The sequence below is a fragment of the Marmota flaviventris genome, chromosome 18, assembly GCF_047511675.1.
Source record: "Marmota flaviventris isolate mMarFla1 chromosome 18, mMarFla1.hap1, whole genome shotgun sequence".
Taxonomy (NCBI): domain Eukaryota; kingdom Metazoa; phylum Chordata; class Mammalia; order Rodentia; family Sciuridae; genus Marmota; species Marmota flaviventris.
The window spans coordinates 38,196,522-38,208,574 of record NC_092515.1 but is presented as its reverse complement, the minus strand read 5'-3'; the positions used below and the strand labels follow the sequence as shown (position 1 = coordinate 38,208,574).

Below are 12,053 nucleotides of genomic sequence, written 5' to 3'. Positions count from 1 at the left end.
AGGGTCTCACTAAGTTGCTTAGGGCCTCGCTACATTGCTATGGCTGCCCTTGAACCTGTGATCCTCCTGTATCAGCCTCCTGAGCCACTGGGATTACAGGCATGGGCTACTGTGCCCAGGCCCAGTTCTTTTTATTTTGAGACAGGAGCTTGCCAAGTTGCCCAGGCTGGCCTTGAACTTGGATTCTTCTGGCCTTAGCCACTGAATCACTGGGATCACAGGCCTGCACCACCACACCCCAATTGGGCATTGCCATTCTTGTGGGAGTTTCTGCTGCTGGCCTGGCTCCTGGATCATTTGAAAGGCAGTACTAATTCGTTCTTGGTTTTCCAACCAATGTTTAATAAATACTTGCAAAAGACAGGGAAGGGAGGGAGGGCAAGTGGTGGGGGGCCTGGCTACCTTCCCAAAGGACAACCCCCAACGCATAATCTCATCTGACCTCCTGCAGCTTACAGAGGTCAGCAACCAGTCTCCATGTCTTTGGGTCAGAAATGTTGCTAATGACCCCCAGAGCTCCCAGTCAGCAAGGCCCTTCAACAAAGGCCCCAAACCCCTCTTCCCTTTATCCCCCAGGAGGGTGCACCCTGGGAAGGATGCTACCCCTCTGAGGCTCCACAGCCTGCTCATCATCTACAAATGGGGCGTGTTGCCTCCCTGTCTCCTCCTATGGGTGACTACAGGGAGGGGACCCCCTGGCCCAAGTGCCTGCCACACCTGTTGTACATGTTCCAGAAGAGCTGCAGGTTGGCTTGGTTCACCACGTTCCCGATCTGCTGCCGGTAGCTCTGCACCAGCTCGGTGTTGTTCACAAGCTCCTCCTGTGCCCGGGGGGCGCGAGGAGGGGACAAGGAGGGAGCACAAAGGGAACCTGTGGGTGTCACACCTCTAGAGCAGCCCTGGCCCTGCTCCCCATGGGGGGTGGTGGGAGGCGGGGCCTCAAGAGGGGAGGAGAGGGGAAATCTCCCACTCCTGTGGGTCTTTCAGATGCTGGGCATCAGGGATGACAACAGAATGTGGCGCGAGACAGGTCAGATGCCAAATAACCACGCCTGCCTCCTCCTGCTGGATGGGACGAGGTATGGTGCCAAACAGCAGCTTCCCAAGCCTCAGTGACCTTCCTCGCCCAGCCGCCCCTGTTCCGGTTTGAGGACAGCTAGGGTCTGCAGAAGCCTCCACCCCTTACCTGGCTGAAGAGGTGGGAGAGCACCGTGTCTGGTAAAGTGCTGGTCAGGCCGGAGAGCTGCGGGAGGAGGCAGCCAGGGTGAGCACCGCGCAGAGTCACCACCCTATCCCAGGGACACCACGCTCACCTTGGTGGCAGCCCAGTCGATCCAGCCTTTGCCATTGGGGTCAATGTTCATGAGCACCAGCCCCTCCACGAGGTCTGGGAAAATGAGCTGCAGGGAGAGGGGAGAAGGGCTGGGGGGCGCGGGGAGGGATGGGGTGCAGGGAGCCCCCTTCTTCCACCTAGAAAATGGGCTGTCAAATCCAGCCTGTCTCACAGATGGTTAGGAAGTCAGAAGAGGTGAAAATGCTTTGTAAAATCTTCACGATGCCATTCATGGATCAACTGACCGCAGCTGGGGACATGCATGGGCTGCCATGGCCAGGGACCCTGCTCATTCTCCTGTCTCGCCCAGCCCCTATACATTCTTTGATTTATTTAGAATATATCACTGTTTCTCACCCCTTTCTTTGTGTGTGTGTGTGTGAATACACATATACTATTTATTTATTTATTTATTTATTTTGCCATGCTGGGGATTGAACCCAGGGCCTTGTATGTTGGGCAAGCACTCCACCACCAGGCCACATTCCCCAGCCCCTGTTAATGATATTTTTGAAGGTGTTGCAATTGAGAGTATTAAACATCTTAAAGTCTGAAACATGTTACTTTTTTGCTTTTATAGAAAATAAAGCCCTTGTGGTATCAATTAGGAACTTGACCTTTTCAAAGCCTGTTCTGTATCAGACGTCATAAAAGGGATCTGAATTTTCTGATCAACTGTGGGTCCGTGTTCAGGAAGAAACAGAAATACACAAAATCCCGGGCCCGTCCAGCCTCTGCAGGAGCACAGAGCAGCGTCGAGCTGCCACGTGATTAAGTGCTGAAACTGGGAACTGAATGAAGTTGAAAACTCTTGCTTATTTATTTATTGATTGATTGAAGGAAAAAATGTTTTGAATGCTAAAAAATTGTTTGTTTTTAGAGATGAAAAGCTTTCCTGCCCTCAAACATGATGTTTTTGAAACATGACTTTAAACCTCACAACCCTAATAAGTATAATATTTTGTTAAAGGATTACTCGTGTTCAAATGTTACCTTAACCCTTATTTAGTGGTAGAGCAACTGATGATGTAGTGAGTTACTAATAGAAATTCTGGCTTTGGATAATCGTAAAGCAAGTTATAGTTAGTGATCTTTTGAAAAAAAATGTATGGAAAAAGTATCCTCTTTTTCTTGCTATAAAATTAATTTCCTTGGAAGGAAAAAATAAAAAGGGGCTTTTCTAATCAATCAAGAGGCCAGGTGCGGTGGTACATGCACACCTGTAGTCCTCGTGATCACAGGCTGAGGAGGAGCCTGAGTTCAAGGCCAGTCTCAGTAATTGAGTGAGACCCTCAGCAACTCAGTGAGACCTTGTCTCAAAATAAAAAGTAAAAAGGGCCGGGGACACAAGTCAATGATTAAGGGTTCTTGGATTCAATTCCCAGTATCCCCTCCCCCAAAAAAAAACAATCTAATAAGTGAGGAGTAGGAGGAGGAGGAGGGGGAAAGGGCACAGGGAGGGGGATCCTGGGTGGGGGAGAGAAACTCACTGCAAACTTGGCCAGTACGTAGGCTCCGGCTCCCACGCCAATGCCAATCACATACTTGAACCTGGTGCAGAGTATGGCTGGTCACTCTGGGGTTGTGGGTGCTATTTCCCATCCAGAGCAGGCCCCACCCTCAACCCTCAGCTCGACCTGTGCAGACGGCTCCACAGTGTGGCAGATCAGGAGGGAACTCACCCAAAGTGCTGCACCACACTGGGGAGCATGGCGGCCAGCTGCTCCATGGAGGGGAACTGGTACCTGCAGGCAGGGCAGGAGGTCAGGCCCAGTGCAGCCTGGGGTGTGGGCTGGGAACAGGTGAAGGGGCTCCAGGGCACCTACCCCTGAGGAAACTGCGACGCCCCCACCTGCTGTCCGGGGGCATCCACGTGGCATACCACAAAGTGCTTGGTGATCTCCTGCATGTCCTCAAAGTTGAAGAAGGTGTTGAAGCACAGCTTGTCTGCAAAGACACACCTCTCAGCTGGCTGAGCCGATGGGTAGGGGAGGGAAAGGAGGCCAACAGCCTTGTCGGCTTGCAGCAGATGTGATCAGCCTCAGGGCCCAGCAGGAAAAGCCAGGCCAGAAGAGCTAACTGTGAGCAGGGGTTTACCAGGCCCTGTGGGAGGGCGGAGAGGGGAGGCCGTGCTGAGGGGAGGGCTGCGTGAAACCAGGCTGCACTTACGGTTGAGGCCAACATCATGGTAGGTGAGGATGGCCGGGCGGTTCCCTTTGGGGGAGCCCCGGATCACCACGTGCAGAAGGCCATAGGGCGTCTCAATGTCATGTTCCTGGAGAGAACAGATAGTGCCAGATGCTCTCAGCAGCCCCCACTCCTGGCTCTTCTGGGCAATGTGTTGGTTGGGACAGCCCAAGACTTCAGGGACTATGGTGGCCACCAGCTAGTGTCCTGTTCCCATCACCCAAGCAGCTCCCACTCCTGGGAGGAAGGGTCAGAGGCAGTACCCGTTCTCAGAGGTACTCAGCATAGCAACAACAGCAATTGCAAGCAAAGTTCTGGTCCCCTTTGTAAACCAGTCAACGGATAGTGCTGCCCGGGCCAGGCCCAGCCCCCTACCCTACACTCTGTCCTTCAGGGGCCAGGAGGCCAGGTTTCTGCATCCTGCTGCAGCTCCTCAGGATGGCTCTGCCACCCAAGCCCAAGTCCCCCCACCTCAGAATCCTCAAGGGCTCCCTGCTGCAGAAGGGGAATAGCCTCAGAGGCCTGTCTGGCACCCTCAGAAAACACCCAGCCCTGCCCCACAGCCCTGCCCAGGTCCCCGCTTCAGGGCCCTTGCTCCTTCCACCTTGAATGCCCTTCCCCGCAGCCCCAGCATCCAAGGTCCCCCTTCAGGCAAGGCAGGGTTAGACACCCACCCCTCCCCCAGGCTTCTGCAGTGCAGCTCCTGCTCCTCCCGAGTCCTTGGCCTGGGTTTTGCTGCTCAGGGTCACCAGTCTTGCAGGAGAACCTGGCTTTGCCCCTTACTATGTGACTAAGCAGGGCACCTCATGGATTGCATGTTCAGCAAGGAGTGACGAGGTGCCATCCCGGTGGCCAGAGGCCACACCCTGGAAGCCACATTCTGCCTGGAGGCCTGTCCTCCAGGCAGCCCTCCCTGTCCACCCTCAGGGCGCATCAGATCAAGGCCGGCTCCCTGGCCACTGATTAGACACTTTTCATGTGTTGTCTCCTCTATTCCTCGAGCTGAATGGAGGCAGAGGGGGAGGAATGGAGGGCAGAAAGGAGAAGTGACTGGCCCAAGGTTGAGCCCTACTCTGAGCCTAGAGTGAGGCCGCGCAGGGGTGGGAGTGGAGGGGTGGCATCCTTGCCACAGCCTGTCTCAGAGGCCAGGGTTGGCACCAAGGGCTGTTTTCTAAGGAGATCAAGTTTCGCCCAAGAGACCTCCTGAGCAGGCAGCCTCTGCACGGTGGCAGCCCCTGTTGGGGTGACCCTGCCACATCCACCAGTCACTCGCTGTTCTGCTGGCTGTCAGCTCTGGAGGGATGAGGTTGGGGTGCACAGGGCAAAGCTCTTTGGCGGGGGCGGGGGGGGGTGCTCTCTGCAGCCTCTGGGTCAGCCTTTGCCCTGCCTGGCAGAAGCCAGGGCCCGGGCGCCTTCCAAATACAGACCCTCAGCCCCACCCTCTGGCGAGTGTGGGTGAGGAAGCCCAGCCTGTCCCCTCCCTGCCCTGGTGTGTCTGCCAAGGTCCCGAGAAACTCGGCAGCCGCCGAGTCCCACCTCCGCGGGGCGGCAGCGCCTGCCGGGGAAAGGGCTGGCGGCTACCTTCCCGCGGGGCCGAGTGACCTTGGCCGCTCAACGACCTCCCAGCGCTTCCTCTGACCCTTGGCGGGGAGCTCAGGCCCAACACCCCCCACTCCAGCAGCTCAGGGTTGGGGGTCTCCCCAAGGGCCGCAGTCTGCAAGCTCAGAGCCCCCCAACTCTCAGGGTCTGGCTCTCCCATTGGCTCTCGATGACGTCATGCCAGAGCCCGCCCCCACCCCAGGTGGGCGCCGAGGGATGCACTGCGGCAGCAAGAGAGGGGGCTCTGACATTCCCTCTCGGCCTGGCTCTCCTCGCCGTGACCTTGAGGGCTGGAGGAAGTAGGGGTCTGAGCTGGGCTTTAGCACACTGCGGGTGGTGCTGCGACTGTCAGCGGCATCAATTATTCAGGGGACAGGGTCTGCATGGGCGGTGGATGCTGACGTAGTGGCAAATGCAGTGGGCCATGGCATGGTCTGCCAACGGACAGGCAGGTGTGGTGGGGCAGGCTTCTCCCTCCTTAAGGTAAAGTGGCACAGGGCTTGGGTACCTGCTGCCCTAGGGGGCAGGAGGAGGTGCCCTGGGCCCCCCACCTAGGGGCATGTAGTCATCCCTCCAGCGCTGCCTTCCCCAACCTACAAAATAAGTCAGGGTCACTCCTTTTTGTCCCCTTCCCTGCAGGGTCCCCTGCCTGCAGGTCCAGACCTCTGCCCCTCTGTACTCTGGAAAAGCAGGAGCAACTCCTAAGGTAGAGGCTGCCTGTCCTTTCCATGGCACTACTGCAGCCATCCAAACTCCCAGCAACGCCTCCAGGACAGGACCACAGACAGACACCAGGAGCACAGCCTGGGGCTCACAGCAGACCACCCTTCCCCCACTGGGTTGAGGTGGTCCCAAGGACCCAAGCAGCCACTCAGACAGACACATGGCAGGCAGAGAACACCCACCAGGGTGTGCACACAGGTCCGCACAGGCAATGAGAAGACTCGGACAGTACACTCATTCCATTTCCTGTAGATGCCACCCCTCCAGGCCACCCCCCAGGACCTGAGTAGCAGCTGCCCCCATGCACCTGCAGACCAGGTCACCAGGAAGACTGGAACCTCCTGCTTTGCTCCGGTGACTCCAGGCAACTGAGGGCATAGCTGTCACTAGACATGGGCAGAGGATGCCTTGTCCTTCCTGCAGGTCACAAGGATGCCCTGTCCTCCCTGCGCAGCTGGCTGCCCCCAGGGCCCTCACTCACCCCATCCCAGCACTCCGGCATCTTGCCGAGGGAGGGAACTCTTCGATCAAGGAGGGCAAACAAAGGCCTGAGTCACTCGGGTCCAGAGGAAAGGGTGGCTGAGTGGGAGACAGTCTGCTCTGTGACGGGACACAGCTCCCAGGCCATTTATACGCAGATCCTGGCCCAGCCCAGGCCCGCCCCTCCTCCCTGCAGCCACTAGCTCTCTCAGAGTCCCTGCTCTGAGATTGGCTGTTGGAGGCAAACCTGGCTCCGATTGGCTTCTGAGGTCCTCGCTCACCCCAGCCTCATTCCTGCTTCTCCCGCCCCAGCAACACCTCATTCTGGATGGTCCCCAGTCCCTGCCTCGATGTTCGCCTGCCCCCAGCACCCAGGCACCCTCCAACAGCAGCAGTGTACATGGGATCCCAAGAAGACAGGAGCCAGGGGCCACCCTGCATTAGGTACCCAGGGGCCTCTCACAGACGCACACTGGGCAGGACCCACAGTATATACCCCACAGAGGCAGAGCCCCTGACTCACACTCTGGGAGCAAAGGGCCCAAGGCCAGACCCCGAGCCCCAGCTTCCCCAACAGGAAGGCATGGATCTTGGGGAGACCTGAGGAATTGCTTTGGGGGACAACTGGGTCATCTCCCTGCTTCAGGAGGACTGATCCTAATCCCCTACCTGCCAGGGGCTGTCTCCCATGGGGCACCTCCCACTCTGCCCACATATATGCCCAGGGCTTGCCCACACTGCTGAAGGGGACTTTGGGGTGGGGGTCCTGGGCAGATTGCAGGAGCAGGGCATGGAGAACACACCAGTTCTGTACCCCACCCCTGCCCAGATGTAAGGGGCTTGACGCTTCCAGAGAGAGGAGGAGGAATAGGAGGCCTTCAGTCCAAGCTGACTTGTGCCTTCCACACGGCCAGCCAGACCCTTCTTCTGGAGCCAGTGGTGTGGGGCGTGGTTCCCAGGCACAGAGCTACCTCGGGTACCATGCCCTGGCCTCCTGGGCAGCAGGAATGTGGGTGGTGGGCTAGCCTGGGACATGCAGGCAGAGGCCACAGAGGAGAAGGGGAGGTGAGGGGAGCAGAGGAGGAGGGAAGGTAAGCCAGGGAGGAGACCAGAGGAGGGAGCCCTAGGGCAGAGAATGGGTGGGAGTGACAGAAAGGGCGGGTGCTGGGCACCGGTGCCCCGGTTCTGTCTCACTGGTGAAGGAACACGCAGCTCACCCCAGTCTGTGCCCACAGCCCTGCTCTTGGGCTAGCCCCACAGGAAGGCAGCGGATGCTCTGACCACGGCTGCCTGCTGACCTGGTCAACACCTGCCATGTATACTGTTCCTGGCTGTGTCCTCTGTCTCTGGGCACCAACAACTTTCCCTGCCCCATCTCTGTCCTCTCACTCAGGGGGCCTAGCAAGAGTGCAATGGTGTGGAACAGGGTCTCCCCCAGCCCCCTCCATCTGTCCATGCTCCCCATTTCTGCAGCTACACGACACAGGAATGAGCTTGGACAGCTGAGGCGCCCTGCACAGGCCCAGTCCTGTGTGTCTGGCCCTGAGTCCTCCCATGTGCTTCTTCAAGGTGCTGGAGTTCTGCTCCCCATGTTCCCACCCAGTCCCCTCCCCACCCTTCCTGCAGGTGAGAAGCTGGCTTAGCACTGCCCCTGCATCTACCCCCAATTCTGCTCAGTTCACTGGCTGCAAAACCACAGACCTGGGCACAAGTCCTGCCCGGTCCCTAGGTGGGTCCTTGGTGATGTTTCTATTTTCTCTGTGCCTCAGGCTTTGCAGCTGTAAGGGAGGAATTGTGCCTTCCTCGCTGAGTCGCTATGAGAACGAGCACAAAACTGCCTACTTCACTCTAGGCCCGACTCCACTCTGCCTCCCCTGGCAGGGAGATGAGACAATCTGCCAGCCTCTACAAACTGCTGGCCCCTACCCGGATGTGGTGGCACAGGCCTATGATCCCAGCGACTCGGGAGGCTGAGACAGGAGGATCATAAGTTGGATGCCAGCTTCAGCAACTCTGCAAGATCCGCTCTCAAAATAAAAAGTAAAAAGGGCTGAGGATGTAGTTCAGTGGTAAAGCAACCCCTGGGTTCAATCCAAAACAAAACCAAAACTACAAAAACACCCCAACTGCTGACCCCTTCTCTGGAGGCGTGCAGTTGTGTCTGAACAAGACAAATTCAGCTTTTGCTAGCGAAATCCTGGTGCCAGCCATAGCTCTGCCACTTCTTTGCGATGTGACCTTGGGCACATCAGTCAACCTCTTTGAGGCTTCCCATCTGTAAATGGGAGAAACCCGAAGGCATATGTAACACATACAACCCTCACAAACCTACAGGAAAGGACGAGGAGACCAAGGCACAGAGAGGTCAGGTAATTTTGCTACCCAGCTAATAAAACATGGAGCTTACTAGTGCTTGGCACACTGGGCCCGAGGTTATATCACCGAGTAGCAAACACATTAAAATGTCTCCCACGTGCCAGGCTCTGTTCACGGACTTTGCACATTATCTCACTTTATCATTTTAACATCCACTTTGCAGATGAGGCACAGAAAGGTTTGGTAACCTGCCCAACACCACACAGTTAGGTGAACACAGAACTAGGGACATACCCAGGCATCTGGCTCTGACTCCATGCACTAGCGGCCACTTGTCAGTCATTCAAGCATCTGAGTACTGGATCTGTGGGCCCCATCACCTTACAGACACTCAGCTGCCTGTGTCACTCTACAAATGAGTGAGTGACTTGTGCTGGAGGCCTCATGCCTGATAAGTGTCAGGGCCAGGACCTCGGCTCAGGCCTGTGTGGTGCTTGTTGGTCTCTGTCTTGGTCCATCTCCCCTGGCTGAGCCCACTGAAGCCCAGGTTGTCATACAGCCTGCCACTGTGACTTGGGATAAAATCCATGTCAGATCCTGATCCAGATGGTGGCCATCTTTGTGACCACTTTCCTTAAAAACTAAAAAACTGTCTCCAAGCTGTGTGACTGCGGGAGACAGGAAGGTGCCTTTTAACATGTGCCCTTTACCAAGCAAGGGGTCTTGAGAACCTGGGTGCCACTGCCAGGAGTGGTGTCCTGGGCAGGGCTTGCCTGTGCTCAGAGGTTCGGCTGAAAGGGAGCTTCCCACGCAGCAGGGGCCTCCTCCAGGCTCAGGACTCCCCCATCGCTCCTGCAGCAGGGGTATGTGTGGCAGGGCTGCACCCCCCCCCCCCACTTTAGGACTAGCCTGCGGGGCCGGGGCTGGCTGCTCTGGGGTTTTAACTCACCAGCTCCCTCCTCAGGGCCCATGTGCCCACCTATTCCCTCACTGGGATCACTGAGGACAAAGAGAATGCCCTGTCCCGTCTGCTCTGATTTCCAGCCGTCCCTTCCTATCAAGCTGGGCTGTGTCCCGGCCACATCCCTCCCATCCCTCCTCCAGGGACAATTAACCCCCCACTGCTGAGTCCCATCCTTTCCTTGCATCTCTGAGCCCTTTGTGTTTGGAGATGGTGTTCTGGGGGGATCTGAGCATATGCACAGTGTGCCCCAAAGCCTCCCCTGGTGTCCTTGAAGAGGCGCGTGACCAAGGGACCAATGCATAGGCCCAGATCCTCATCCTTGCAGGGAGCTGCTTGCTCGGGGAGGAGCCAGAGGCAGCCCCACCTCCCGCACGTCATGCCGACATCCAGACCACAAGGCCAGTGCTGTCATGGGGCTTGGAGACTGACCCAAATCGAGGTCAGGCAGAGACAAGGACACTGGCCTGGGGGCTATTTCCATCTATCAGGAGGTAGGGTCTGTGTTGGTTCAGCACATTTGGATGGACGGTGGGATCTGGTCACCCAGGAAGGCTCCCCTGGTGATGGCTGTTAGACATTTTTCTGAGACCTGGAGATAAATGGTCACTAGGGGACCCAGAGGGGAGAAATGACTGGCCAAGTGAACACACTCATCATGCAGGGGAATAAAAACAGAGGTTCAGTTTTCATGGAGAATCTGGCATCAAACTAAAGAGGACATGGTTGTCTAGGCAACTGCTGCCATGGAAACAGGAGCTATTTCAGAGTCAACCTGGCTCTCATTGGAGGAAAATGCTGATTCAGATGACAACATCCTTCCCTCCCTTCTCCGTCCTCTCTTCCCCAGGCCTCCCCTGGCTTCCCAACTGTCCTGTTCAGAGGGTCCCACTGCCTCCATCTTGGGCATCTCTCCACTGGGCAGGGGTCAGGCAGAGCTGCTGTGAGCAGTGACCGTGGGGTGTCCAGCTCTGGCCACTCCAGGATGGGGGCACAAGGAATGAAGGACTAAGACACTTTGGGGCCTGGACAGGTGGGAAGAGAGGCTGGCCAGTTGTGGGTCCATATCTAGGGAGGCCGAGCCTCAACCTACCTTCCAGTCTGTGTCCACAGCTGAGAGGAAGGTGTCAGGGTTCTCCTGTGGGAAGGCAAACAGAAGGGATCAAGTTAGGTTCTGGGTGGCATGAGAGGCTTCTGGCGGCTCTGCCTGGAGCTGGCTGGCTTTCTGATCCCGTCCATGTCAGTGACAACGAAAGTGGCCACCAGCTCCCCAGGTGCCAGGTACTGGGCTGTCCAGTACTTAGTGGAGAAGCCTATGAGTTTGCCAATTCAAAATGCAAAGATTTCTGTTATATAGGTGACAAGGATGAGACTGGGCCCGGGGCTAGAAAGTAGGAGAATTTTGGACTCCAATCCTGGGTGCTGGGCCCTCCTGCCCCCACAGACGTTCCTCAGGGTCCGACCATCAGGACACAGGGGCAGAGGCAGGAAGAGGCGCTATGATTGTCACACAGCATGGGCCCACTGAGCCCACAGGGCACAGAGTGGAGGGACTTTTCTAACCTATTAGGCGCTCTCAGGGCCCCTGCTGTGCACTCTCAAGTCACTTGAGCAAATGTGACACTGAGCCATATGCATCTTTGCTCAGTGCAGGTCCTGCCACTGGACTCCAGGTGCCACAAGGACAGGGCCATGTCTGACTGTGCTCTCAGCGCAAAGCCTGGTGGGAATGGCTCCCAAACACCCGGACCTGGATGAACAATCTGACTTCACGCATGAGGGTGGCCTGGCTCAAATGCACCTGCAGGTTCCCAGGCTGCGTGGACGGAGAGCCGAGTGGAGAGCTGAACCAGGGGGTGGGGGGGGGGTGTCACCAGGCAGCCCTTGGGTGCTGTGCCACTGGGCCTGGTTCTAGGGTGTAATTCGTCCTTTCTGGGTCCCTTGTCCTCATCTGTATGGCCAGGAAACTGGGCCAGCTCTCGGGGCCACTTCGGAGCCCGGGGAAGGAAAGCCACCAGGAGACAAGCACCTGCGTAGGTAAGGCTGAGCTCTGGGCCTGCTGTGAGGAGGTCCAGACACCTCAGGGCAGCACTGCTGGGGCTCCGAAGGAAGGGGACAGGACTGGGAGAAGGGAACACGGGCGGGGGAAGGGGTTGGGGCTGGTTATTGATGAACCTTCTCACTCTAAGCCTGGGGGAGGCAGGCTGGGGAAGCAGACGTGGGAGGTTTTATATTAGAGACCTTCCCGGGCAATTAGCTCAGGGAGAGGGGGAGGCAGCAGTTTTGTTAAAAACAAAACCTGACAAGAAGAATGAGGCAGATAATGGCGTGAGCTCTCAGGGCATGGGCCCCAGGAGACAGGGCGCGTGGGGGGATGGCCCCCAAAAGCAGGGAACTTGCAGGGATAATGTGAGCCAGTCTGAATTTCCCCCGAGCCATGGGAGGTGAGCCCGA

At 57.0% G+C, this 12,053-nt stretch overlaps 1 protein-coding gene across 3 annotated transcripts in view; it reads right to left on the bottom strand.

Annotated features, from left to right (window-relative positions):
- Ndrg4 (NDRG family member 4) overlaps window positions 1-12,053 on the bottom strand; it is a 42,196-nt gene that overhangs the window by 6,225 nt on the left and 23,918 nt on the right. For 2 of the 3 annotated variants that reach the window (XM_071604298.1, XM_071604297.1), the window contains exons 3-10: window positions 10,693-10,737; window positions 3,503-3,608; window positions 3,160-3,280; window positions 3,016-3,078; window positions 2,824-2,884; window positions 1,314-1,400; window positions 1,187-1,243; window positions 718-821 (exon numbers count right to left, since the gene is read on the bottom strand). In XM_071604298.1, the coding sequence (XP_071460399.1) occupies window positions 718-821; window positions 1,187-1,243; window positions 1,314-1,400; window positions 2,824-2,884; window positions 3,016-3,078; window positions 3,160-3,280; window positions 3,503-3,608; window positions 10,693-10,737 (644 nt within the window). Of the gene's footprint in view, window positions 1-717; window positions 822-1,186; window positions 1,244-1,313; window positions 1,401-2,823; window positions 2,885-3,015; window positions 3,079-3,159; window positions 3,281-3,502; window positions 3,609-6,323; window positions 6,434-10,692; window positions 10,738-12,053 lie in introns of those variants that run through there. The other variant, XM_027939098.3, reaches the window with a different exon arrangement.